Below are 27,550 nucleotides of genomic sequence, written 5' to 3'. Positions count from 1 at the left end.
ATACAACATTCTCACGTGTGAAGACTTCAGCTCTGTTCCCTTGTTGGGAATTAATTAGCTGTTGTTTAGCATCTTTGATCTGTAAGCTTGAAGGACAAACATTGAACCTATTATTTTCCATTTGTAGAAGATTGACAGCTTAACAGAACTGAAAAGAGAGATTGCTTCCATGCGTGTCACTGTCCCTCTGGCCATGTTCTGCCTGGATGCTGCACAGCTGAACGAGGAGCTCTGCGTTCGGACTCAAAATCTTAGAGATGCATTGATTGAATTTGAGGTGATGGAAAACAGGGAATTAAATAAAAGGTACGTGTTGTTAGTATGTGTGCTTGTTGCTTTCTTTGTGCACTGCTGCTGTGTATCTGTGTCTAAGATAGTTGCATTCAGCTGCTGCCTCTTCTACCAGTGCCAGGCATGGGCAGGGAAGGACGCCAAAGTGAGTGTGTAAAAGGAACAGAAATGCTTTCCCTGCTGGCACCCAGCTAAAGCAGTGTGCAGAACGTGGTCTGTAGATAAGCTTCTCTTGTATCTGACTTTTTTTTTTTTCCCTAGGGAAGCAGTGGTTCTGATTACAGACTTGTGGCAAATTTAACAATAGTGCATTTCTTAAAATATAAAATGAGGGCATAATTTGACTTTATTGTGATGGGATAATTGTGGATCTCTGAACTTAAAAAAAATTACCATCAAGGAAAGAATTCTTTCACAGTGAACAGAGACAGACAGTAGCTGTTTTGTTTCTGTTTTAAAGAAGAGGTTCAACTCACTTACCCAAAAAGCATCTCCTGGTGGAGACCAACTGTTCTTTATGGGGCCTTTCTGTCAGCAATGACCGGGGGGCATCTAAGGCCATGAGCTTGTCTGAGAGGCCGGGGCTGCTTTAGTGGAACTTATCTCAGTACTGAGCCTGGGACAAGAGGGAAAACAACAGGATTTGTCCTGTGTTTTCCATCCCATATGTAAAAAGTGTTTTTTAAAATTCATTTTTAATAATCTTTATACTTTGTTTCATGCCATGCACCTGATTTTATTTTTGTGGAGTGATTACGTGAGCTCTTGCTTACTACATTCAAATGTTTATTCCTGCCACAAGTCAGGTCTTGAAAAAGTAAATTCTAAACCTGTAGGAAATAAACTGCTAATGTGCTGCTGTTGTTAATTTGGAGCCAATTTAATGACCACTTTATTATGCATCAGTTCCTGTAAACACAGCAGAAGACTGATTTTGCAGGGTAAAATATAATCATTAATAAATGTATATCTGTTGTGTATATTCATCTGAATAACTAATGTTTAAAGGACAAACTTCACAAACAGAATCTTGCATCTCTCTTCACTTACAGATGCAGTTACAAGCCTGTTTGTTGTTTTTCTTCTTGTAGAATTTGTGGTGAATATAGTTTAATTGCAAGCAGAATGAGCAAGCCACCTCTGAACACAGCAGAGCTGATGGAATTGGATGCCTACTTAAAGAAATCCAGTCGAGTCACTGCTTCTAGACTGAGGCAGGATGTCTGTGAAGCCGCCCGCAGACTGCAGTTCCTCATGGACTATGCTGACCTTTCTGGTTTGTCTCCATATAAAAACATTCATAGGTAGATCCTGGACTCTGCGTGGATAAATAGCGCATCTTCCAGAATGAAGATGAAGGGCAACTCACTGCAGGCTTCATGAGTCCTACAGTGGTACACTGAATGGAGGGTGCCAAACAAACAGAAAAATGTGAAGATGGAAATGTCAACCCACCATAGTTATGATGCTATAGCTCTTGTGAATCATTCAACATTTACATGTTCTGGAATAATAATGATGTTAACATTGTTTTATCCTCTTCATGGAGGTGTAATCTACATATTTAGTTTGGAATAATCTGTCCTTTTATGTAGTTGGGCTTGAATATTGTTTAACAGAACACATATTCTGGCAAGCTCTTCTTAGTGATTTCTCTGTCTCGTTAATGTCTAGAAGTTTGCCTTCTTCACTTGATTTTAGAGTTTTGCTATCAGTCTAACTTGTTTTAGCAAAAGGTTCATTATACAGCAAAGATAATTCAGCCAGCAGCTTGAAATACTGAATAGGAGGTTCATTCCTAACTCACTTATTCCTGAATGCAATCTTGCCTTCTTTTGCTTCTGCTTCCCAGTCTGTTAGGTCATTGCTTAAAAGGTAGATTCTTCAAGACATATATATATATATAATTTTCTCCTTTTAGGTTATGACATACACCTGAATAGCACGGTTCTCCATTGGCCCAATCAGATTGAGGTGATGTTTGAAAACTGTAGAGATGAGCTGAGCAGCAGGAGGGAGCATGCAGAGCTGGTTTTGCTGGAAAGGTACGTTGTGAAGACATTCTATTTCACTGCATATTTCTAAAGGAAAAGAACCTCTACATCAGTAAAAGAGAGAGAATTTCAAATAAATGCAACTTGGAGGGCAGCTGAGAAAAAAAAGAGAGAAACCTGCTTGGAAATATGATGGAAATTTCTGAGAAAATGTTGATCAGGGTGATTGCGAACATATTTTAAAAGGTCTGAAAGGAGAAATGAAGGATATTGCTGGAATGGTTGAGTCCTGTTACATATGCAAATCTGCCTTGCATCATTTGGCTCAGCATTACAGATGGCTTTTTCACATTGTACCTTTCTGTTTGCATTGCTCCTTTATTTCCTTTAGGCAGTACATGTAAGTGAGCTGGGTCAGCTGGGAGGTTTGAAAATGAACTTGAAATTGAAGTGTGTAGTATTGATGCAACTGATGAAGGGGTTTTGATCGGAGTCTGTACTTTGTACCACTTCTGGGATCACATTTCATTTTGCAGCATTTGTTGTAATTCATAAAATAGCTGAAACCTAAAAAGGAACAGAACAGAGCACCATATTCCCTCAGCTGTCTTTACCGCAGGTGTTCGCAGTTTGATGAAGCTCTTGAAGGCTACAACAGAGAAGTAGAAAGCTACAAGAAGCGAGAAGTCATGACCGTAGAGGAGATGAAGAACAACACTGAGAAACTGAAGGAGCTAAATAAAAATCTAGATGAAGCATTGGCTGAACTCGAGGTTAGTATTTTTTTGTGTCAGCTATGAGGTGGGTTTCAGTGTTACAGGGTGAACAAATGTTTTTCAGGGTTCTGGGCTTACGTTGTCAAGCTGGCTTAATGATTCCCAAATTCAGGAACACGTGGCTGCTATTTTCTTATCCCCACAGGCAGTACGGCTGCTGAATTGAAAAATGTATTTTGGGGAGGAGAAATTTTTATTAAAGTTCTTTAAATTGAATAACTGTATTTGCAAGCAGTCAGTAGCAGCAGGTTGCTGTCCATGAGAAACAGTTCTTCGGACAGAGGTGGCAGGAGAATGCTGGGGAGGGGAGTGCCATTTTCCCTGAGTTTGTGCTATTGGGATTGTGTGTAAGTCCCTCTGCTTATTCTCTAATCAAAACCAAATGTTTTCCAGCTCCTTGTGTCATTTCTAGAAGTTGCCAATGGGCATTAATACTTAATGTGCCTGTATTATAGCACAGACAGGAAAGTTTTCAGATGATAGAAGGAAGCTAAACACCAAGATTCCTAGATTCTATTAGAGCTCTCCAGCCAGTATAGTGTGGTTCTGGGCTAAGCAGTTTCTTGGCTGTGCCTCTATTGGGATCTAAGAGTGGTTACCTCTGAAAGGTCTCACAGGTATTGTGAGGCTTTATTAATACTCTAAGCCACAGCAAGATGAGATTTCTGCATATATGGAGTCTTAAGGATCAAACGTTTAATGAACTTCTGCTCAAAAGAGAAGTTTGGACCAAGGAAATCAGTTTGAGATGTAGATAAATTGCTACAATCCCTGTGTATCAACTGCTGTAATCTGACTTGAAGGCAGCCAGTGCATCCAGCCGTGTGAGTGAGCAGCACTGCTGTGGTGTTGACAGAGCAGGGTAAATTATTACGCTGATGCAGTTTCTTACTACATGTTCATAATGAGGAATGCATCCACACAGCGTAAGTGACACTGAGCAAATCTTGACTGATCTTGATGTTTCTCTGCCTCCAGCTCACACTGAATGACTACACATATTAGAAGAGGTCTGTTGGTGTTGTACAAACAGACTTTGGATTCAATCTGAATTCAGGCAGTGTTGTGCTTCCCTTCCCTACCTGTAAAATGAAGAAGGCAGTGATTTTCTCTAAATCTTTGCACGTTCATTTATACTGCAGGCAATTTTGGGCAAAAACAGTGTGCTGTTATCAATAGAATCAGCAAGTAATGACTTGTTTGGTTGGAGTTCCCAAATGCTGCTGTAATATGAGCTCAGAACAAATAATCCCAAGTGAAGACAATTCCTATGTGATTTATGAGCTTGCATCCACGTTTCAGAGTGCCTTGGTAGCTCATGAGACACAGCATCAGTGCACGTCATGGTGCTACCCATCTCACAGTTATTTCAGTAGTGAAAGATACCAACAAATAACAAAGGGAGTTTACAAGATCACACCTGCCTAAAAGTTGTGGGCGTAAGTCTATGTACGTGATTGGCTTTGCCATGTGAAAAATTATAACAAAAAATAACTATTAGCAAGTTCTTTTATTTATTTATTTATTTAGTAGTAGGAATCTGTGATAGAAATAAGATTTTTAATACTTTTTTTTTTTAATTAAAGGCAATAAATAAAGAAGAGGAATTACTTGAGCGGGAGAAGAGTTACTTTCCTTTACTGCAGATTATAATCACAAAGAAGCAGCCCATTGAGCAGCTCTGGATAACAGCGTATGATTTTCATACCAAGTCTGAGGAGTGGATGCACGGTGAGGCATTGATGAGATGTGTCGTTTTCAGTTAGTTAAGCAGAAGCTGGAAGGGTTGCCTGGTTGTTGTGAGATAACAGTTCTGAAGAGAGAAGCATTGGAATCCAGCACCAAAATAAAACTGTAGGCATGGACTTTGCAGTGATATTAAACAAACAAAACCTGAGTGATTTCCAGTTAGAGGGAGGTTACTAGGAATCCCTGTGAACAATCCACCCTGAATTGCTCATTCTGTTCTTTTTATGTTGCTGCATTCAGGATTTCTCCAGAAATTGAATGCTGATGAAATTACTGAAGAAATTGGCGAGATGTGGAGAACAATGTACAAGCTCAGCAAGAGTTTTCCAGACTTGGCTGGGCCGAGGCGCTTAGCAGAAAGCACAAAATACAAACTCGATAAGTTTAAGCAGCATCTTCCTGTCCTGTCCCTTGCCTGCAATCGTGGAATGAAGGAGAGGCATTGGGAGCAGGTACTTCAGGCTCTGCCCTAACCTGGGGTGCACTGCTGCACGTGATGGGGACAGTTCTGTGTGCCACCGTAAGAAGATGCTGTGTTCTGTTGCTTTGTAGATCAGGTTCTGAAATTTCCAATGGTACAGATCTGAGCTCCTCTGAAGTAATAATTTTTGGCAGAAAAGGGAATGGGACGGTTATGTGAGCACTGTTCAGCATTTATTTCTTGCTGTTTGATAAATCTGCTACAAGCGTACCTCCTGGTAACAGATACTACTTCTTACTTCATTTTCAGATTAGTGAAGTTGTAGGATGTGAAGTCAGACTGAACGAAACTACTACCCTTCTAAACATGCTGGAATTGGGACTCTCAAAATACATTGATCAGTAAGAAGCTTACTCTCCTTTTTCTTATTTTAACAAAGCCCGATGGAACTGTCAGATGTCTTTGTGGAACCACGACAACAGAAAATGGTTATGTTCCCATAGCACTTAATTTCTGCATTCAGAATTTTGTCTGTAGTAGTATCTAAATTAATACTGATTTCTCTACCTGGTGAGCTTGGAAGCGCATAAATATTCCCTGAGATAAGAATCTATGTTACTACTGAGAAATCCATATAAAAGTTAGCAGCTCTTCAGTTGCAAAAGCATTTCAAAGTTATGTTTTGTTTCAACTTAGGCTGGAACCCATCGGAGCAGCTGCAAGTAAGGAGTATTCTTTAGAGAAGTCAATAGAGAAAATGAAATTAGAGTGGGTCAGCGTGCAGTTCAGTCTGGTGAAATACAGAGATACTGTGAGTAAATGTGAACTCTACATATGCATTGTTGAAAATAATTATTTTCATTTTCAATATTAGAGGGAAGTTACTGTTGTTTCATGGTGGCATAATGGAAAGCAGTATCGTACCCCAGGGCCTGGGCAAATGTCTCCATTACTGCATGTTATTCTGTTTAGACCTTCATGTCGGGGATCGTTTGTGATCTCAACGTATTCATCCTTGGAAATGGGTGAGACTGAGAGCTTCTGCAGTTTTGTGTGGAAAGGTGAACAGTGGTGAAGTGTCTTTCTTGCCCAGAAGGCACAGGAAATCACATACTGTGGAGAAGAGAAGGTTCCAGGGGGACCTTACAGCCCTTTCCAGACCTGAAGGGGCCTTACAGTAAAGCTGGGGATGGACTTTTTATAACGGCATGCAGCTACAGGAAAAGGGGAAATGGCTTTAAACTGCAAGAGGGTAGGTTTAGACTAAATGTTAGGAAGAAATTCTTTACTGTGAGCGTGGTGAGACACTGGAACAGGTTGCCCAGTGAGGCTGTGGATGCCCCCTCCCTGGAAGCACTCCAGGCCAAGCTGGATGGGATGGGGAGCAACCTGGGCTATGGGAGGTGTCCCTGCCTACAGCAGGGGGTTGGAACAAGATGGTCTTAATGAGGTTGGGTTGGTCCAACCCAAACCATTGTATGATTGTGTGGAAAGGTGGTTATAATCACTAACATCCCTGGCTAGCTTCCCACTTGCAACACTCATCTATCCCTTGGCCTTTGAAATAGTGATGCACAGTAGAGAGGTTGTATCTGCAGACGTGTTTCGGGCTTCCTCAGTGCCTTGCTGCTTTCCTGCCTTCAGCCATCAGAGAATGGGGTGGCAGGAAGCTGAATGAGCATGAGGTTGAGAAGCAGTGAAAAGGAGCAACTGCAGCTTACCTTAAAATGTGTTGTATTTGCAGAACAACAGTATCTTGTCAGCAGTTGATGACATCCAGCTTTTACTGGATGATCACATTGTTAAGACTCAGACGATGTGCGGCTCTCCCTTCATCAAACCACTGGAAGCCGAATGCCGGGTAAGAAAAAGCTGGTTTGGTTGAGCTTGTGTGTCTCTCATGATCTGGTTTCTGTAAGTGCTTTCACGTGTTTCGGCATGGTAAGAAGTTGTATAGTTTAAACTGTTTCAAGGTATCACACATTCATTTTTTTTCTCCAAGAGCTTTGAATTGATGGTTTCCAGACAAAGGTGTGCAAAGTTTGCTTTACAGCTAGAGCAAATGTAGCTGCTGATCCTGGCATTAAAAAGTCTTGGAATGGCACAGTTGATTTAAAGATGCCCTGCTTTGTGGTGCAGTAAGACCCACATCTGCCGTTTGGGTGAGATGGTGTGTTTGTAATCCTCTGCTATTGGTGCAGTCCACACTGACCCCATTGGCTCAGCCTGCTGCTACGTGTTCAGCTGTGCTGCTGGTCAGAGGGAGCACACAGATGGCATTTTGGAGATCCTGGATTGCCATTCTGGTGATCTCTTTGCTTCTTAGGCAGTTCTACCCAGCACTTGCTTTGAAAAGTGCTAGTGCAGAAATGTGCCTGTTGTTTATAAGGGATACTCATTTATTTTTTAAAATAATGCTTCTACCTTCTTTCAAAGCACTTCAGTTTCTCTTTTTTTTTTTCTCTTATTTTTTTTTGCCAAGCAACTCCTGTTCCTTGATTTCCCAGTCGGTTACTTCTTGATCATTACAATTTTGCTGTAGTTGGTAAAAGATAACATTCATCATTTCATCAGTCAGAAAGTTTTTAGTTCTGCAGTGGCAAATTTACAGTTGTTTGTAAGTTGCATGATTTGTGTTCTTGATGACAGAGGTGGGCTAGAAGGTTTACAGCTGGCCTGGCACAGCTTTTGGATTCTTGCTGCAAACTTGATCCAAAATTAATTCTCAGCTGGAGTGCAAAGGCTCAGAAAGAAAAATCGGTGGGATTTTTACTGTTGAACACCTTGTAAGCCACTGTAGGCTTCTCCACAAACCTCTGCCAGTACAGAAGTTGTGAACTGTGCCCTCTCCACGAGGAGAGTGATGATCTGCAATATAGAAGAGAAAAAATTGTTTCCCTTCCTCACAACTGAGAAGCAGCCTTGTACAAGTACTTGAAAAACTTCTTGCTCCTTTGGCCTGCATTTTTTTTTTTTTGCAGGTGTGTGTATTTGCTTTATTAAGGCATATGGTGCCCTCTCACTTGATTGGTAGCTGCATCAGCCAAATCCTGTGAGGAGAATTGCCTTCAAGAAAGCAGGAAGCACGAACCACAGTCCCATATTCCTTCAGATCTGAGCCAGAGAACTGTTTCATGACCTAATCAATTAATTTAAAGAGAAAAAGGTGCAGAAGGCACTTCTGAACTGCTGCTGAATGGGAAGTCTTTCATCAAAGGAGTGGCATTGAGCAGACTGTGTGTGGGATTCAGGCGTGTGCTAATGGTGCAGTATCACTCTCAGGATGTTTAGGCTTTTTTCTACAGGGTTCTTTCCAGTAGGTCTGTCAGGGGAAACTCCACCAGTGGTGTTTTTCCAAAGTCCCTTACGAAAAAAACCCACAGGAATACAGTGTTGTGTTACGTTAGTAAGCTGAGATCTTTTACTGTCTCTCTCCTAATCAATCTGCACGTTTAAGTGGCTGCTTGTAAGTCTTACATATTAAATGTTTTCAATGCAGGCTTGGGAAGCGAAGCTGACTTTAATGCAAAGTATTATAGATAGCTGGTTGAAATGTCAGGCGACGTGGTTGTATTTGGAGCCAATCTTTAGTTCGGAAGACATTATAGCTCAAATGCCAGAAGAGGGCAGAAAGTTTGGTATTGTGGATGCATACTGGAAGGACATCATGGCACATGTGGTAAGTGCTAACATTTAAGGTCTGCATTGTTATGTATATCCAGTGACATCATTACTGCTGCTTGGAAGATGGACCTCCTGGGTTTTAGAGCTAGCTGTCTGTATTTAGGTCACAAGAAGGTCTGAAATCTGGTGTTGTAGTAAAATGGCTTTGAGATTTCTCTAGAGGATGGATACTGCAGTGTGATGTAGAGCTCCAGTGACATTTTTATTTTAAATTTTAATGTACAGACACTTAGTGAACTTTCAGCAATTTGTACTGTATTTGTTCTTATACAGGTGAAAGACTCAAGGGTACTTGTGGCAACTGACCAACCCAAGATGTTAGACAGACTGCAGGAAGCAAACGCTCTCTTAGAAGACATTCAAAAGGGTTTGAATATTTACTTGGAAAAGAAGAGATTGTTTTTCCCAAGGTAAATGAATTAATATGGCCTAAAAATCTGTATGCTCTTTCAACCAGTTTTTGCTGAGCTGTTAAGTGTCATCTCGTAAGCATGTGTGGGACACAGTGCCATGAAACAAAAGACAAAACTGTTCTTCTTCCCAGATTCTCATTAACTTTTCTCTGCTTGAGCTAAGTTTGCAGTGCCAGGGACAGGCAGAGGTGGGGAGGAAGTCTGCCTGTCATTGCTTCCGTCTATGATTAGAAGCACTTCATCACTCACGGGGCATTTTTGAGGCAAGCTGCTACTTTGCCATGGCTGTTTTGAGGTTCTGTCACTGCCTTACCCTCTCTGACTGTGCAGAGATGTGTAGTAGGTAGGGCTGATAAATGATTGTGAGGAACAGGATTCTGTGTTTTAGCAGGTCTCTGTTGGCTGCACTGATACATCTGCTCTTCCCAGTGTTTTACGTGGGTTTGAGAAACCATCTTATTCCTCCTCTGCGCGAAAAGAAGCTTGTGCTGAAATTCTGACTGAAACAACTATTATGAGTTATATAATGTTAACAATAACTTATAAGGGTCCGGGATAGTAATTTTTCCATTATTGACGTTATAATCACCAATAATGCGATTTAACTTGCAGACAGTATAACGACAGTTCTTGTGTTTGGAATGTTCCTATTCATTAGTTGTATTTTTCTGACAGATTCTTTTTCCTGTCTAATGATGAGCTGCTGGAAATACTCTCTGAAACGAAGGATCCCCTTCGAGTGCAGCCACATTTAAAGAAGTGTTTCGAGGGAATTGCTCAGCTGGAGTTCACTGAGAATTTGGAGATTCTAGGCATGATCAGTTCGGAGAAGGAAATCGTTCCTTTCATAGAAAAAATCTATCCTACAAATGCAAAAGTAATTTTTTTTTTCTTACTATGATATCAAATGTATGCTTTGCCTAAATTCTATGTTTTTGGGAATGAAATTTAAAACATTTAGGATGAGATTGTGAAAGGTGTTTAGGGATGGAAAACAAAAAAGGAATTCCTGCAAAAATGAGTGAGGTGTAACAGTTTGGTAAATTCCTCGGGGTGCTTCTCTGCCTCTTGACGCACACACTGCTTAGGAAATATGGCACAAATGCTATGCATACGTCTGTCTAAATGTTCATGTGTATGGATAAGTGTGCTTATAGAACATGGCACAGCACGGCTGAAGCACAGAGGAATGAGGGCAAAGAGGAATGCCACCGAGGAGGTGCAGCCCTCGGTCAGAGAGCGGCTGGGTAGCGAAGCCCGGGGACTGCCACAGTCTTTGTCCTGCAGGGCAGACTGTGCTATAGAATGGTTTGGGCTGGAGGGATCCTACTGTCTGAACACTGTTCTGTTATGCTCGTTAGACCTGCATTAAGCCTAGCAACAAAAAGCAGGAAAGTAGCACGATAGGAAACGGCAGGAAGACAAGGGGAAAAAATGTTGGATCTTGAATGATGATCTCTGTACTCCCGTGGAAGCTGTTTCCCCAGCTGCTGTACCAGAGGGGTAACTTGCTTCATCTCAGCTGTTGCTAAAACTAGTGGTAATTCACGAGACAATTTGTACTCTAAATTATAATGCTGTGCTCTAAGTACTTCCAAGATTGTCGAAGGTGAAATCAGTTCCTCACAATTCCACTGTTTGTTGCAGTCTTCACATTTGTAAGTGCTGAGAAGTATCTGGCCAGTTGGACTGAATGATCTTAGGGGTCTTTTCCAACCTTGATGATTCTTGGATTTTATCTCATTTCCTCCTTTTTCTGTTCTCAGCCTGAAGGTATGAAGGTGAATTACTGAATGGTAACCAGAAAGAGATGAGAGGTGGGGAATGTTGTGAGGTCCGCATACCTCCTTTTATCCCCTGAATCTTCCAGGAACAAAATGTCCCATGTTAAAATGACCAAGCTTATCTGACTGTGCCAGCTGGCACGTGCAGTTTTCTTTTATGGGAAGCCCTGTGTGTAGATTCAGCTGGATTCTCTGCAGTTAGCTGATTTGCCTCCCTAAAGGCAGTTTTCAGCTGCAGAAGTGTTTGTCAGAATCTGCAAAATTTCTAGCTACTTTTTCTCCTAAATGAGAGAAAAGTCTATTAGAGTTTTATCCATTTCAAAGGGTTTGCACTTTAAAAAGAACATAATGAGAGAATGTTTATTGATTTAACTGCTTTTCCTACCTGAAGGGCATGGTAGAAAAATGGCTTTTGCAAGTTGAGGAAATGATGCTGGCCAGCGTAAGACAAGTTCTTCAAGATGGCATAGAAGGATACGTCAAGGTAATTGGTCCTGAATTATTGCACAAAATAAGTGTGTGAACAGGTTGTTCCCATTCTTCTTACCCAGGGTAGCCTGTTTGAAGCTAAGGGGAATCTAGCTCTCCTTGTTCAGTAGTAAGCATGAAGTTTTAGTTCTAATGTTCTTGAGGAAAAAGTGACAAAGCTTTCCATGCAAGCTCTCATTTATTTTCAGTGTGAGACAAAAGAAACTGGAGAAAATACTTACTGCAGTGCTATGATCAAGTGTGTTTATTTGACTTTGAAATGGATCTTTATGTTTAAGGTTCCTCGAAAAGCTTGGGTACTGCAGTGGCCCGGGCAGGTGGTGGTTTGTGTTTCATCCATTTACTGGACAGAAGCAGTATCTGAGGCCATAAGGAAAGGAACCTTACAAGTAAGATTTTCTTCTGTTGCCTTAATCAGAGTTTAGTGTTTATTAATAAAACCTCTGTCTAACCAAGAAGATGATCTGTCAGGAGCACACTATAGCTTATTCCTGCAGTATGCTTTATTTTCTGTTTCCCTTTGTCTTGAATCACAGCAGGGCCTTGCTCTCCTTGACTCTCTGTATCTTCAGTGGCTCTGCTGGAGGAAATGATGTTACTGTTCTGTGAAATTGTACTGGTATAAATAGACGTACAACACAAACAGTCATAAACTGTTGTTAAGCGCTGCTTTTTTATTCCTAACTCCCATCTTTACCGGCAAAGCTCCAAGGGAACCTGCAGGCAACTTTTCTTGAAGTGTGTTACGGATGTTTGCCTACTGCTGGATTCTCTTACCATGAAGGTGAAGCAGACAGATATGTTCCTCCGTACAGTTTTGTTACTTCTCCTCATGTGTTTGTGGTGCTGCTGTTATCACAAGACATTCAAATAGTGAAATGTGTGATCAAGTAATGAAAATCATTTCTGTCTGATCCTAATAGTGTGTGTGAGGATGAATTTGGGGATTCATTCTGTCAGTAGATTGTTTGGACTGCTTTTTAACCATGAAAACTTGGTATACCAAGTACTGCATTTTCAAGCTAGCTCCTTGTTCCTGTGTCCTTACTATTTAACTTGTGTCTCGCTCCAATTTATAGGAGGGAGAGGAGGTTCTTAGAAATATGTATGCCCGGCGTGAGATTAAGAAACAACGGTTCAAATGTTGGTCCGACCAGTTTATTACAAATGTTAATAAGGGAGATGGGGAAAGGGGAGGACGGACGCTATTAAGGATTGGGGTGATGGGGAAGGGAAGGCGAGCGATAGAAATGATAGAAAGAGGCAAGAATTGCGTAAAGCGGGGATAGTCACCACCAGGATCCAGCAGCAGTCCCGTTGCACGATGTTCCGACGGTCCGAGGCCGAAGGGCAGGAGCAGCGAGGCCGGTCTTGGGCAACGAGAGGGTGCAGGTCGGGGAGGAAGCAGCAGGTCTCAGGTAGCAGGCCCAGGGAAGTCCATCAGCAAACGGTCCGTAGAGGAGGATCTGAAGGCAGGAAGCTCGTGTCGTGGTGAGAGATCAGTCTCCACGTAGAGATCCGTCTCCCCGTTGCGGTGAGAGATCAGTTGGCAGAGAACCCCTCAAGTCTGTCGTGGTGAGAGATAAGCCTCTCCCGTTGCCGTGGTTGTGGTGAAGGATCAGCTTTCACCGTTGTGGTTATTGGACCCTCTTTTATTCTCCATTTTCTGCTGCCTACGTGACATTCCTGGGTGCTTGAGCAAGAATCCTGTGCATACCTCCTGAGATGGCCATTTTCCTTGAGATAAGTCCACACAAAAAGACCGCTTCCCGGCCATTAGCAGCAGCTTATCTCTCTCTCGATGCCCCTGGCCTTGTCCATCTGTGCTCCTTAGAGGATTTCACAATCCTTAGCCAGGACCTGTCCATCAGTGTCCTCAAGACAAAAGATTTCTCTGCCTTTGCCCAGGACTTGCCTGGACTTGTTCCTCAGCAAACTTTGAGTCAATTATATAAAAGAATAGTCTCTTACAACTTGTCCATGGTGTTTAACACTAGCTGAAGATCCTATTCCGTACCCTCAGTCACAGGGTTGCTGGCTGCCTGTTTCTCTGGCCTGCTGAGGTCTGGATGGCAGCACAGCTGTAGGATGAGTCATGTGGAGGACTTGCGGAGGATGCACTCAGTCCCATTGCCTAGATCATGAATGCAAACTCAGGAGAAAATAATTTAAAATGTTCCAAGTTGGGAGCATCTTAGATTTGTATTGGTTTTATTAATTTGCAGCTAACTACAAATTTCCAGAAGAAATATAGTCCAGATCTACTTGACAGTGAGTCTGCACATCTCCTATGATAGAAATTTGGCATTTCTATTGGGAAAAAGAAGACTTCTGCTTACATTATGTTTCAGGCCATAAGGCTTTCTAAAATGCTCATAGTGTGATAGAACTCCAGTGCATGAAAGAATTTTAAATGTTTGAGTGATGTTGGGCGTTCCATCACTTCGTTCTGACAGGGGCTCTCCCTGACGCACCCATGGAGCTCAGGAAGCACTGTGCCATTGCTGTCATGTCTGCGTTCTGTTTCTGTGACAGGATTTCTTGGAGGAGAGCAATCAGCAGATTGGAGACATTGTTGACCTGGTGAGAGGAAAGCTGTCCAGTGGAGCCCGGCTGACTCTCGGAGCTCTTACTGTCATCGATGTGCATGGTAAATGCATCTTGTTCCATATGGGGCAGCACTGCTGTACTTTGGTAAACTACTGGAGAGAGGCAGCTCCAGTAATCCTTCCTCCACCAAACCGACCATGCCAGAAGATGCATTAGAGGATTAATAGTAATCATTTTCTTTGGTTAATCCCCATGAGATGAAAATCAGGTGTAGTGGCTAGAGTGGTGCACAGGGTCCAGCCACTGATAAAGGCTCAGGGACCTCAAGCAGCCTCTGTGAGCTGTCTCAACACTTTCCCAATGGCCCTCTGTTTTTCTTACAGCAGCAGGGCTGAGGGAAGGGATCTGCTCACACTCTTGCTCGGGAGCAGCGGGCAGCGTTCTCTTGCTTTGCCAGCACTTCCACTGCTTGAATTGAGCAAAATGGCTCTGCTCAGTCATACTAAAAAAAAGGTTATTCTTTCCCTCTAAAACTTTTTTTTTTTGGTCATTTTAGGGCATTAAAAAAAATGATTTCACTCATTATGTCTCTACACGATGCAGTGATTTGTGAGGTTTTTGTTCATTCATCCTTCCAGTCTTTGCTGAAATTCTCCTTGGCTCAGTACTTAACAACAGTAATCTTGGATTTTGTTTTGCTGCAATATATCAGTCAAGAAGAAAGAAAAGTAAGCTTTGGACTTGGATGTTTAACCATCGTACAGTGTTCAAGCATGCAGCTATGTAACTGTTGAGGATCTTGCACTGTATTTTTAGAGCCAAATTCTGATGTAAACAGTATTCTGTCACTTCCTGGCTCTTTTGTGGTCTACTTATCAGAGTGGAATTTGGCCACGAGATTAGATTTTGGTGGGGTTTTTTCTGCGCTATCAGGGAAAACAAGTGTCCCATGTAGACTCCTTCAGCCACTGGCTTCAAACAGCCTTTACAGAGTTACTGCACCATGACAGAGATTGCCCAGCCCTGCACAGCTCTGCCTCTGCTTAGAATTTGCACTGGGATCTGGATCAGGTGGAGCTGACTCCCTGTACAAAACAGCTGGAGATTTCTTTCTGACATAAAATTTGTCCTACTGCCCTAAATGTTGGTTTACTCTTATGTGTATGTAAGGAAATATTATTTTCCTTATACACTGCTTTAAGTAAACAAAGATAGTAGAAGTGTTTGGATTTTTAAAAACAGTCTGTCCCTTACTCTGTAGCTCGTGATGTGGTTGAAAAATTGGTTGAAGACAAAATCACAGATCTGAATGACTTCCAGTGGATTTCTCAGCTGAGATACTACTGGGAAGGGGAGGATGTGATGGTACGAATGATTACAACAGAAGCCAAATATGGATATGAATATCTGGGCAATTGTTCACGTCTGGTTATAACCCCGCTAACAGACCGGTGTTATAGGTGAGCTGTGTTGTTTATGAATAGTATATTTTTTTTAACGATTAGCAGTTTGTATTTAATGTCATTTGTTATAGTTAATAATTGTAGGAGCCTTAGCATCTAAGAGTTCCGTGTAGGTTTTGGAGGCAAATCTTACCCATCTTCTTTGTCCGAATATGGTAAAATATTTGCAGCACTTGGATTCCTACACCCGTAGAGTACTAATCTCTGTTGTACACAGGAAAGTGCCTCTGAAAAATGCTGGAAGGTGTTAGTACTGGAAATGTAAAGAACTGTGCAGTAGCACTGGTGAGTTTATTTCTGTAAAGTAAGGCATGCATGTGAGGTGTGCCTGCCTTTCACATGAAGAGCAGCTATAGAGTCGTTCACTGGTACCTGACTGCTGGTAGGTGGGTGGCTCTTCCACAGCTTGCTTGCAAGAGGCTGAAATGGAAATACTTTGTCCTCCAGGGGAGTTTGAGTCTTTGTTTCCAGTGTACCCTGGAGACATGGGTCATCTCAGCAGGCAGTTTTAGATTTTGAGATTTAAAGAGACTTCTTGGTAGTTACCTCCAGGCAAATATAGAGAGGTTGTAATGTTACTTGGGCACGGAGCAGTTGCGAGCTCAGTGTCACACACAAGCCGCAGCTAAATGCTGACATGATTGCCTAGGCCAGCAAACACTCGCTGTTCTGCCATGCACATCAGTAGGGAAGAGATGGTGGGACTGCTGCATTGCCTGCAAACAGAGGTTGTCTTCAGTAGTGATAGTGCAAACAGCGAGCAAGCAGGCTCATCCAGACTTAGCAACTGCTTTTGGTGGCCGAGTCTTTGAATGGCTTGTAAAAGAAAAAGATCACTCCACTGTTAGCAGGGATGTCATTTTTAGTATGAATATCGCTTGGAGGGCATAGTCATTTCCACATTTAGGGAAACAGCCTTCATGCTTTTTCAGCCTTCTCTGAAGATTTTCTTTGTTCATAAAGCGAGCTTCGAGTTATTGTCGTGGGGAGCACCATGTCTTTCTGCAAACTCTGCCACTTTCCCTGTGGTTCTGCACATTTGATTGTGCGATGGAGGATATACAGAGTGGGTGCATGTAATAAAAATCCTCAACATTCCTTGTAGGCCAGGTGAGTGATGGTAAGCTTCCACTTTGGGGAGTCAGCTGTGAGATGACAGCAGGTTGCTAGGTCAAACTGCAAAGTACACATAAATCACTGTCAGGGGAACCTGTATAGGAAGACACTGGTCCAACCCTTCAGAGACAGTTTGCCATTAATGATTACTGTTTCTAGTGACTGTGCTCTTCTTCATGTAGGACATTAATGGGTGCCTTGAAATTAAATCTTGGTGGTGCTCCAGAAGGACCTGCTGGGACTGGCAAAACAGAAACAACTAAAGATCTGGCAAAAGCACTAGCTAAACAGGTACTAAAATGTAGTTGGTTTGGTTTGGTTTTTGGTTTTTGTATGGGTATGTAGGTATTTATTGCAATGCTGCTCTTAATCAGGTATTGTTTGTCCTCTGCCAGTTCAAACTTTATTCAAAGAAGTGATTGGTAAGAGCATCGCATTTAGGATCATGTCTATATGACATCATTGTGTAGTCATCCAAAATTGGTAATAATAATCCTTTCCTGGTTTAGATGCTAAGAATTTTATAGTGGACTTGATGTTAATCCTGAGAGATGTTGTCTTGATGTTCTGTTACAGTGTGTGGTCTTTAACTGCTCGGATGGTCTTGATTACAAGGCAATGGGCAAGTTCTTTAAAGGTCTGGCACAGTCTGGGGCATGGTCCTGCTTTGATGAATTCAATCGGATTGAGGTAATTTCTTAACTCGGACAAGTAATATGGAAAGCTTTGAGGCACACAAGGTTTTAGATTGGTACATGACAGCACTATTGCCAATTTTCTACTTCCGTTTGGTGACATGGCTGCTTTGTTTTGATGCTCGCTGCCCAGAAATGGGTTACCTCAGGTACCTGTTGTAGGAACACATCTGCCTGGGCTGTGTTGCAGAAGCCTTATGTTCTGGGTCATCTATCTGGGGGTGGGAAATACTGCTGTATGATTTCCTGTTTTGTTTGTGACAGTCATAGTTTGATTCCAGAATAACCCAGATTTCTGATAGAAAAGAGCTGTCGTGCTGCTCTTCTTGAGGCAGCCTTTATCGATGTCCAGCACGAGACAGACAGATCCCAGCAGAGGGTCTCCTTGTGACAAATGAGTGTCACTGCGTTATCAGGTTAAGTGGCTGCATAACCAGACTTGCCTAACTTACTCCTCACCCTGGATAGAATCTCACACTCTCTCTCTCTTTATAAATTTGGTCATCAATGACTTCAGACAAGCTTTATTGATACTTTGGTGGAGTTGGATTTAGGTCAATACTAGTAAGCCTGGAAATTCCACAAAGATCTGTATTTTCTTATGTTTTAGTGTCTTTAACAGCTGAAATTCTCTATTTGTCTGCTGTAACTTGTATTTTAATGAACTCCAGTGTTAGCATTCTCATTTTCCAGTGTTCTGTAACCTGAATAGGAGGCACTGAGGATTAGCCCTGGGTGGCCTTAACCATTCCTTGTGTTTCCCGTCCATTTGGGGCACTGAACGAGTCAGTCATTCTGAAGATGCTGAATTGTATGTAGCGTGAGGCAGAAGGTTGGTGTTCCTGGAGGCTTCCAGAGGGAGCTCCTGGCCACCCAATTTGACTGTCCATGTTCAGGCAGATCGCATTTTCTTTCAGAGGCTTTCAGAAGCCTCGTGGTATCTGTACATTCGTTAAATAGAGAATGGGAGTATGACATTTCCGAGGATTGCTTTAAAAGATGGCTAAAATTTAGGCTCGATTATCAGTCTGGGCCTTACCTTGAGTGGTTCTCACCTGGAGGATTGCAGGAGATAGCCATCAAAATATAAAAACCTTTGTCTCTGTATTTCTGACGTTTTTCAATTCGCTCTGCCTTATTAGGTTGAAGTATTGTCTGTGGTCGCCCAACAAATACTTACCATACAGCAAGCTATTATCCGTAAAGTCAAAACGTTCATCTTTGAAGGCACTGAGATCTCTCTCAATCCCACCTGTGCTGTGTTCATCACAATGAATCCTGGCTATGCCGGCCGGGCTGAGCTGCCCGATAATCTGAAGGTAACCCTAGGATCCTGATTTCTTGTAGACATTAAACAGAATTTGCAGCTTCTCATCTATTTTAATAAGAAAAGCAAGACAGCAATCAAGTAGTACAATGATCTGACTCGTTCTGCTCTGCTGTTCACTGAATGTATAAACACAGGGCTGTATGAAATGCACAGACAGAAGGTCTCAGTGCAGTCAGCCTGATAACAGTTTGCAGCTTTAGCTGTGCTTTCACTAAATGGAAGTTCTCCTGGTGTACAATGGCTTGGAGTTCCAAACCCTGATTTGATTTCATTTTAACAACTTCCTGAGAAACTGCAGAGGCCGATAGGGTTCTTTTCCCAGCCTTGGCATGCATTCTTCACATGACCTCATACAAGACATTAAGCAAGCCATGTGCTAGCATGTCTGTTACAAAAGTGAGATGAATAATGCCTTCTGTTTTGGTCTGTTAATAGTTCCTTAGAGTTATGACTCTTTCTAAATATTTGTTCTTACAGTGCTTAGCACAGATCTCTTGGTAAGATCGCAGTTCTGGTAACGGTTCTAATGCGATCTCATTTATTTTAGGTGATTCCAACAGGAATGAGAGAATAACGTGATTTTTATAAGTTCACACGTGACAGATACTATTCTTACAAAACAAGCACAGCTTACTATCAAATTCCGCTGCGTGAGCTTAAATATTCTTTTCTTTTAGGCATTGTTTCGAACAGTTGCCATGATGGTACCGGATTATTCTTTGATTGGAGAAATTTCACTTTATTCTATGGGATTTTTGGACTCTCGAAGGTAAGACGTGCTGAATTTTCCACCTTGATTGAGTCTAATATACCTCATTCCTCCCTAAGGCACACATACATGTATGCATCTTTAAAGCATAACATTCTGGAAAGTCCATCTTGTTTGGGTTCTCCAAAAAGTACTGTTTGATCCCCTGCATTATTGCCAGTCCTCGTTTACCACCTCATGTTGACAGATATGTATCTCTGCACAGAACCATTTGCAAAATGCACCTGAGGTGGAATTGCTATGTGGCACACGCTCTCTGGCACATCACAGTGTGTACGATTTTGCTTCCAAGGCATCTTACCAGAATTACTGGTTGATGGGTCTGCGTATTCACAGTCACCGCAGTGATTTTGATGCTTAAATTATTTTCTTGGCATGGTGAGATGTTTTCCTTTTCCACGTGCTGTTTTCCAATCCCACAGTCTTGCCCAGAAGATCGTCGCCACGTACCGCTTGTGCTCAGAGCAGCTCTCATCTCAGCACCACTATGATTATGGCATGCGTGCTGTTAAATCTGTGCTGACAGCAGCAGGAAACTTAAAGCTGAAGTACCCAGCTGAGAATGAGAGTGTGCTGCTGCTGCGCGCTTTGATGGATGTGAACCTCGCCAAATTCCTGGCACAGGATGTGCCGTTGTTTCAGGTAAGCCGTCAGGGGGCTGTGCTTGAGTTTTGTGGTAAGAACCTGCAGGAAAGGTCGTTTCCCTATGAAGAACAGCTGCTCCACGTGCTGCCATGTTGGCGTACGGCTGTTGCAGTCCACAAATCTGAATGTGGTCTTTGGTTCCATGAGTATTATCCTGAAAAACAGACACTCAGTGGTAGCTCTGAAGTTATGCCGTAAAGTGTTGATAAGATAACTTGCTGAAGTCACTGTTTCATTAGCAGAAATGTTGTTTTTGCAGTTTGCATTCTAGCTTTGTGCTACAGAAAAGGTGTGGACAAATAAATCAGTCGATTGTAAATTTGAAGTCAGATGAAAACAAGGACGTTGTTGCTGGTGTGCTGCTTTCATACAAAATAAAGACTGTGTGAAGCTACAGATCAGCCAATAAAATGGAAGACCCAAAAGCTGAGATGTGAGCACCATTATCTCTGACACCTCAGAACACAGAGCTTCTGTTTAATAACAGAACACGTTCAACAGCTTTCACTTTTCTGCAGCACGGTTTGAGACACGTTTGCAGGAGGTTAACCTTGCTTTTACAGCATCAGCATGTGTAGGAGAATTGCAGGGCTCCCTCCTCCCTCATGCTTGCAGAGCACACCGATGGCTGCAGTTAGTGCCTGGGCGTTAGGTTCTGAACACATTTCCTCTTCAGCTCCAGTTACCTGTACAGGCGTTGTTTTCCTTGCAGGTTACAGTGCTTTGGGAGTTTCCCCTTTCTGTAATCTGTGGGTTTACGTTATGTTTTATTCTGTCTCTCCTGAACAGAGTATCATATCTGACCTGTTCCCGGGAGTGGTTCTTCCCACACCTGACTACGAGCTCTTTGTTGAGGCAGTGACTGCAAATATCAGGAAAATGGATCTTCAGCCGGTTCCGTGGTTCATCGGGAAAATTATTCAGGTTCCTCTCACACTTCTGGGGGGGAGGACAGTAAGAGCAAATGATTGAGAAATATTCTTCATCCCTTCTCTGACGGCATCATGAATGAATCAATAGATCATAGCCTCTGCGATCAGTTAATTTAGTGTTACAAAGAGAGTGTATTTACTGAGGAAATACCATGAAATAGATGTCAGTTTTGCTTACAGTGAGTTTTGAATTCAGACAGTTGGTGAAGGAGCTAATTAGTTGGAGCTTAAGCCTGATGATTCAGGATAAAACATTAAGCTGAAGCTGCTAATGGCCAATACGGTGCTGCCCAGCAAACAGAGCTCTGGGCTGGCAGGCAGGCTGTGGTCCCAGTTCTGCCCCGTCTCCTTGGGAAGGGCTGGTGTGTCCCATCGTGGCTTAGCTTTACCTCCAGCTTTGTGTTCCTGTGTCCCCCGTGCACCGCGGTTTTGGTGGCCTTGCAAAGAATGCTTAGCTTGTTTCTGTATGAGCAGCGCAGCCTGGTGCTATTGGGAGCAGAACTGCAAGGCGTGGGGCTCGTTCATTAGGGGACGTTAATTGGCTTACACTGCTTTGCAAACCATGCTTTATCTTTCATTTAAGCAGGGGCAGTGTTAACTGGTAAGGGATTTAAGATATCAGCCTTAACCTGAGGTTAAACAAAACCTGCTTAGGGCTCCTCATAGGGTTCTGTTTGAAGGCATTCAGGCGGAAGGCTCTGATGTGAGGTCTGGCAGTATGTGCTGAGGGCACTGAAGAGGTCACAACCCTTACAGTTCAAAGACAGCCTTGAGGGACTGCTGCTTTGGCAGTCCTCAGAGCAGCAGTTCCAGTTGATGTGTGTTTTCTTCACTGATGACCATTTGTTTCACTGAAGGCTTTATGCATTGAGCATGATGAGCAGTGCCTGGTGAGTGCACCCATGGTCTGTGCAGTGACTGTGAGAGCTGAGGGAGGATGCTTAGCAAGGAGGAAGGGAGGACAAGTCTGGGGAAGGACTGCTTGAATTACATCCCTGTGAATTGTCATAATCGCAGGATGGTGCTCTGATGTGGGTCAGTGCCTTAATGGAGTGCAGGTGTTTGGCTGCTGTTCTTTCTGCTGTGTCTGAGTGCGGGATTGGTACCTGTGGTTTCATACACATTACGTGTACCTTTATGCAATGTTAAAGCTGAGTGTTGTGTCACTGCTGCAGATATACGAAATGATGCTGGTGCGCCATGGCTTCATGATTGTTGGAGATCCTCTGGGTGGGAAGACGTGTGCATACCAAGTGCTGGCTGGAGCCCTTGGGGATCTGTGTGCAGGTAACTTTGTCCAGCCCCAAACTTACCATTAAATGAAATTAATCTTGTGACTGATGGTATTTTTCTTTGCAGAGACACACTGAGGTTGGTAATCGTCCTACATTCTGTTTTCTCAACCAAGAAGTTACTGTTCACTGAACTATTTTGTCTTCTGTATTTTCTGGAAGTAGTTTGGTCTGTATTTACTGGTGTAATAAAACACAGTATGTGTTGATACTTCTATGCATTTTTTAAGCATTGTATTTGTTCTTAATATCCTTGCAAAACATGCTAAGCAAGCTGTGATGGGGAGATTGTAAGTAGTCCCCTTAAACATACAAAATCTCTTATGCTCTATTCTTTCTTTTTTAATGTGCTTCTGCATAAAGCACTTTGCACTTTTCTTGTACAAGTAAAGGAAATTACTATTCACTACTGCCTAACTTCAGATGTCTCATCTGTTTCTTGCCTTGTGCAGCTCAAGTAGGAACCTTTCGAAATGTTCCTACTCAGATGTTGAATGAAACAAACCTATCACATTTTCAAGCTCCTCTGTTTGTCTTCCTACACAGCAAAATCAATGGATGAATTTGCTGTTGAATTCCAAGTTATTAATCCTAAAGCAATTACCATGGGACAACTGTACGGCAGCTTTGATCCTGTAAGCCATGAGTGGACAGATGGGGTTCTCGCACACGCCTTCAGGGCACAAGCATCTTCTACTACAGATGATCGAAAGTGGATTGTATTTGATGGCCCAGTGGATGCAGTTTGGATAGAGAATATGAACACTGTGCTGGATGACAATAAAAAGGTAGCCTTGTTTTAGCCAGGTGTCTCACACTTGAGTACATACCTTACTATAGTAGTAGAAGCAGCATTGCTTCCGTGGTGGTCAAAGAGTATAATCATGGTATGCTGCAGGCGTTAGAAAAGGCTGGCGTGCTTAAAAGCATTGATTTTTCCTTGAGTTCCATGGTTTGGTGCAGTAGAAAATTGCAATCTGTTAATTCTTCCTTAGAAGCCTTATCTTGCTCCGACTTCATTGAAATGAGGTTACTGAGGTTTATTTATTGAACATTTTAGGAAACGGAAATGAGTAAAGTCAGTTCTGGAACTGAAAACTGAATTTGTGCAAATAATTTAGTGAATAAATTAACTAAAGAAAAGCCACAGATAATAATGGCTTTTCCTTACAGAGTTATCTAAAGATACAGTATTGTTTCTGCATGCCATTACAGTAACATGTGGAAAAATTGAGGTAAGGTCAAAAGGTAGCGAGTGGTACAACACAAAGGAGCACATGAGAAGTGACACCAAGTAGAACATGCGGAGATGTATGACAGGCATTGCTTTGGCTGGTAGATTAACACTGACATGAGTAGGTCACATTTCCTTGCTGTTTTCCTTCTAGCTGTGCCTAATGAGTGGTGAAATAATTCAGATGAATTCAAAAATGAGCTTAATCTTTGAGGCAGCAGACTTAGAGGAAGCATCTCCAGCGACTGTTAGCAGGTAATATGAAAGCCCTCTAACATGGAGTGTCCCACCTTCTGCATCTCTTTCACTGCCATAACTGTTCATTCTTCCCAGATGTGGTATGATCTATATGGACCCACAGCAGCTGGGTTGGAAGCCGCTGAAGGATTCCTACATGCATACACTGCCTCCAAACCTGCAGGATGAGCACCGGGAGCTGGTGAGAGCACTACTTATTGACAAAGGTCCCAGTTAGCAGATTGACTTTAAGGTGATGCTTAGTTTGCCATCTTGAAAGCAGGCACGAAGAATCAAACCTGTTGAAGTACTGTCACTATTTTGAGTGTCCCAGGTTTCTTAGTGGCTGTTGTGAATTGTTTTATAATTATCAGTGTCAAATATCAGGGCATGAGAAGTGGAGATGCCATGAGTAATAGAAAAACAACGTGGGAAAAACTGAAAGATTAGAAATGTTTTGAACTTACCCTTCTTATGTCTGAGACATTTGTAGAGTTCAGCTTGAGAAATACTTGAGAAATAATTAAGATATTGATACCTTGATCTTCTGTGGCTTAGTCACCTCAGGAACACTTGGTAAATTGTCCTTCATGCGTTGGATTTCTTGCACAAACATGAATACAGATTGTGTATTATTATCTTCATTATGGTTGCAAATGATTGTAGGTGTTCATGGGAATCAGTTTTTGTCAAAATACAGATTCCAATTTATTGGTCATCAAAATGTAGAGAAAGAATCAGAAAAAAAATCTGTTCATGGTCTGATGGTGATAGGATGGGGGGAACAGTCTTAAACTAAAAGAAGAGAGTTAAATCAGATGTGAGAAGAAGTTCTTCACTCAGAGGGCAGCGAGGCCCTGGCACCACTACACAGAGGGGTTGTGGGTGCCCATCTCTGGAGCTCAGGGATGGATTGGCTGCACCCTGAGCTTCTGGTTGGCAACCTTGCCCATGGCATGGGGTTGGAACTGGGTGATCTTGAGGGTCCCTTCCAACCTAAGCCATTCTGTAATTGTTTCAATGAATTGGGTTAGAGCTGAAGAAAATCTTGATTTCTTCACCTAGCAAGACTCGTTTTGAGCTTTTGCAGGAAATCAGGACCAAATGCAACAGAAGTGCAAAGTCTGTGAAAGATCTTTATTAACACAGTCCTTGTCTTAGTTCATCAAAACAAAGTAGTTCTTTCTGAGTCAGCAGATAGGTTGGCCCTTTAGCCCATCTCCTTGAGTAAAGGCCCTAAGAAGAGCCTAGGTCATGATTTCCTCTCCCGTTTTCCCTCTTGAGTTCACAGAGCAGATCCCACCAGCCTGCCTGCATGCTCCACCACTCCCACTGGTCTGCTTTTGGAGCTCCTGCTGTGGCACCTTATCTCTGCTGGGTCCTCAGTAGAGGCCAGTCTTTTTCAAGGGATGTCGAGGCCCTTTTCTTTCTTCACGTTGGAATGATTTTTTTTGTTGCCTAAGCAAAGCAGCAGCCTCCCTAGGTTGAGCTAGTGCTCTGCTGTTGGGTAACAAAATGTAGAGTGAAAACTTCAGTGTGGCAGAAGCAGCTTGTTTTACCCCATGAGGTATTGACAGTGAGACTTTGTGATCACATCTGCTGCCTCACAGTGGTCATTTCCTGATCTTCCTTCCGCCAACTTGGACAATTTTGGTTGTTTTATGTTTTATTGATAGAGAATTGGAGATGGTGGGAAGTGTGGCAACTGCTGCATTGTAAAAAGCCATTTTCCTTTTTCCTGGCAGGTCAACAACCTGTTCATGTGGCTAGTTGAGCCCTGTTTAGATTTCATTCACCATCATTGCAAAGCCATTGTACAAACGTCCTCTATTCATCTGACTTATAGCTTGATGAAACTGTATACTTGTCTGCTTGGTAAGTACCCTAAATCTCAATCTTTTTATTCCTTTTTTTTTTTCTTTTGTTCTATAACAAAATGAAGGTTATCAGATGCAAGGAATTTCCTTGCTGCTTCAGATCCTATGACACAAGTCCTTTGTCACAGGTCAGTATTAACTACACAGTGCTTTGGCTGGCATAGAGCTTTCATGCTGGAGCATTGGTGTCATTACAGAGCTGCACATGGTCCTGTGAGCATATTCCACACACTTTGTTTGCTGTCTGCTGGCATCCGAAGGGGAAAAAAAAAAAAAAAAGAAAAAAAAAAAAAGGGACCCTTTTTAAAAGCTTCTTCTCATTCATTTCTATCTCTAATTGTTTGTAGCACTTCACACAGGCAAAGTTTTCACTATGTGGATGCTCTGAGTTTGTCTCAGAATACTTTCTGTAAAAATAGGTTTTGAGTTGAGGTTAATGGTTGTTCTTAGCATTTAACTAGAATTCAAAATATGTGTTTTAGATGAAATAAAGCAACCTGAGGAAGAGGGGAAGGAAAGCATGTCGAGTCAGCAGATCGCCTTGTGGCTGCAGGGGCTCTTCCTTTTTGCTTTGGTTTGGACGATTGGTGGGACCATTGATGCAGACAGCAGAAAGAAGTTTGATTTGTTTTACCGTAACTTGTTAATGGGGACAGATGATGGAAACCAACGCCCTAAGAATGTGAAGATTACCAGAAACAACATCTTCCCAGAAAAAGGTACTCAGTAACTGTACTTGCCTGGCTTCTGATAAAGCAGTAAGCCGGCTCAGCGCCTTAACGGAGCGTTGGGTGTGCCGCAGAGCCACCCTCTGCTGTGGTGCTGCATGCCAGGTGCCCTCCTGCTCGTACGCCTCATGGACTCAACACTGCGGCTGAATCTGACCTGAAATAGCTGTGTGCTGAGCACAACAGAGAGGGGAGGAGGGGCTCTCCTGAGATAAAAAGGCCTTTGTTGTCTCTCCACATCGGACTTCTCACACTAACGTTATAGAAGTTTATTCTAATCAGTGGGTTTTCACGTGCTCTGTTTTTTTTTAATTAACAGGGAATGTTTATGACTTCTATTTTTACAAGCGTGGAAGTGGGCAGTGGAACCTTTGGACGGATTACATCACACAAGATGAACAAGTTATCTCCCCAGGAGCGAAGGTTTACACTGATACCTTTCATTGTAGAAAATAATTACTTGGTTAAAAGATTTAGAGGTATAAATCAGTTACATCTGTGAACTCCTATTATGTTTAGTGTTTCTACTGCAGCATTTTGTCACTGTAGGCCCCTGTGTATTAGTTCTGGTATTACTGATGTCACGGTACAGTATGCATTAGCCAAGCAAACAGGTCAGTACTTGTTTGGAATACGGTGGGCAGTACTGAGGGTTGTGGATCCCCTCCATTTCCACGTAGTGGCACATACATCCTGATGGCATTTGCAAACTCTAGGAAGTGAAGCACAGCAGTGATCTGTATAAAAGTACCAATTCTGCAGGTGTAATTTCAAGATAATTGATGTTTGTTCAGCTTTTATTAGAGAGAAATTCTGACAGCACTGTCCCTTCCTATTTGCACAGTAGGGGACAGAATTAAGCTGTGCTTAGCCACGCAGTTCTCTTTTCAGGCTTCATGTAGTGTCTATGAGCCATGTAACAGGTAAATACCGCTTGGGCTGTTTACTGAATAATCACAGCAGAACAAGCGGTGCCATCTGCACCGTCTCATTGCAACCTGGGTTTTCAGAGAAGAGAATTTCATCAACATACGTTTGTGCTAGAGGCTTCTTGTAGCTTCATGAAAGTATTCACGTTGGT

At 42.4% G+C, this 27,550-nt stretch overlaps 1 protein-coding gene across 7 annotated transcripts in view; it reads left to right on the top strand.

Moving 5' to 3' along the window:
* DNAH3 (dynein axonemal heavy chain 3) overlaps nucleotides 1–27,550 on the top strand; it is a 64,231-nt gene that overhangs the window by 15,788 nt on the left and 20,893 nt on the right. For 6 of the 7 annotated variants that reach the window (XM_040647811.2, XM_040647813.2, XM_040647812.2 and 3 more), the window contains 29 exons: nucleotides 128–306; nucleotides 1,383–1,567; nucleotides 2,213–2,336; nucleotides 2,905–3,058; nucleotides 4,648–4,792; nucleotides 5,051–5,262; nucleotides 5,541–5,632; nucleotides 5,928–6,042; nucleotides 6,976–7,092; nucleotides 8,731–8,910; nucleotides 9,189–9,325; nucleotides 10,004–10,205; nucleotides 11,504–11,596; nucleotides 11,880–11,990; nucleotides 14,137–14,251; nucleotides 15,413–15,611; nucleotides 16,913–17,021; nucleotides 17,307–17,420; nucleotides 18,568–18,744; nucleotides 19,433–19,524; nucleotides 19,947–20,166; nucleotides 20,959–21,123; nucleotides 22,277–22,388; nucleotides 22,940–23,181; nucleotides 23,782–23,882; nucleotides 23,961–24,066; nucleotides 25,610–25,739; nucleotides 26,224–26,460; nucleotides 26,789–26,892. In XM_040647811.2, coding sequence (XP_040503745.1) covers nucleotides 128–306; nucleotides 1,383–1,567; nucleotides 2,213–2,336; nucleotides 2,905–3,058; nucleotides 4,648–4,792; nucleotides 5,051–5,262; nucleotides 5,541–5,632; nucleotides 5,928–6,042; nucleotides 6,976–7,092; nucleotides 8,731–8,910; nucleotides 9,189–9,325; nucleotides 10,004–10,205; nucleotides 11,504–11,596; nucleotides 11,880–11,990; nucleotides 14,137–14,251; nucleotides 15,413–15,611; nucleotides 16,913–17,021; nucleotides 17,307–17,420; nucleotides 18,568–18,744; nucleotides 19,433–19,524; nucleotides 19,947–20,166; nucleotides 20,959–21,123; nucleotides 22,277–22,388; nucleotides 22,940–23,181; nucleotides 23,782–23,882; nucleotides 23,961–24,066; nucleotides 25,610–25,739; nucleotides 26,224–26,460; nucleotides 26,789–26,892 — 4,269 coding nt within the window. The remainder of the gene's footprint in view (nucleotides 1–127; nucleotides 307–1,382; nucleotides 1,568–2,212; nucleotides 2,337–2,904; nucleotides 3,059–4,647; nucleotides 4,793–5,050; nucleotides 5,263–5,540; nucleotides 5,633–5,927; nucleotides 6,043–6,975; nucleotides 7,093–8,730; nucleotides 8,911–9,188; nucleotides 9,326–10,003; nucleotides 10,206–11,503; nucleotides 11,597–11,879; nucleotides 11,991–14,136; nucleotides 14,252–15,412; nucleotides 15,612–16,912; nucleotides 17,022–17,306; nucleotides 17,421–18,567; nucleotides 18,745–19,432; nucleotides 19,525–19,946; nucleotides 20,167–20,958; nucleotides 21,124–22,276; nucleotides 22,389–22,939; nucleotides 23,182–23,781; nucleotides 23,883–23,960; nucleotides 24,067–25,609; nucleotides 25,740–26,223; nucleotides 26,461–26,788; nucleotides 26,893–27,550) is intronic. The other variant, XM_004945467.5, reaches the window with a different exon arrangement.

The sequence above is a fragment of the Gallus gallus genome, chromosome 14 (assembly GCF_016699485.2).
Source record: "Gallus gallus isolate bGalGal1 chromosome 14, bGalGal1.mat.broiler.GRCg7b, whole genome shotgun sequence".
Taxonomy (NCBI): domain Eukaryota; kingdom Metazoa; phylum Chordata; class Aves; order Galliformes; family Phasianidae; genus Gallus; species Gallus gallus.
This window is presented reverse-complemented; position numbering and strand designations above follow the sequence as displayed.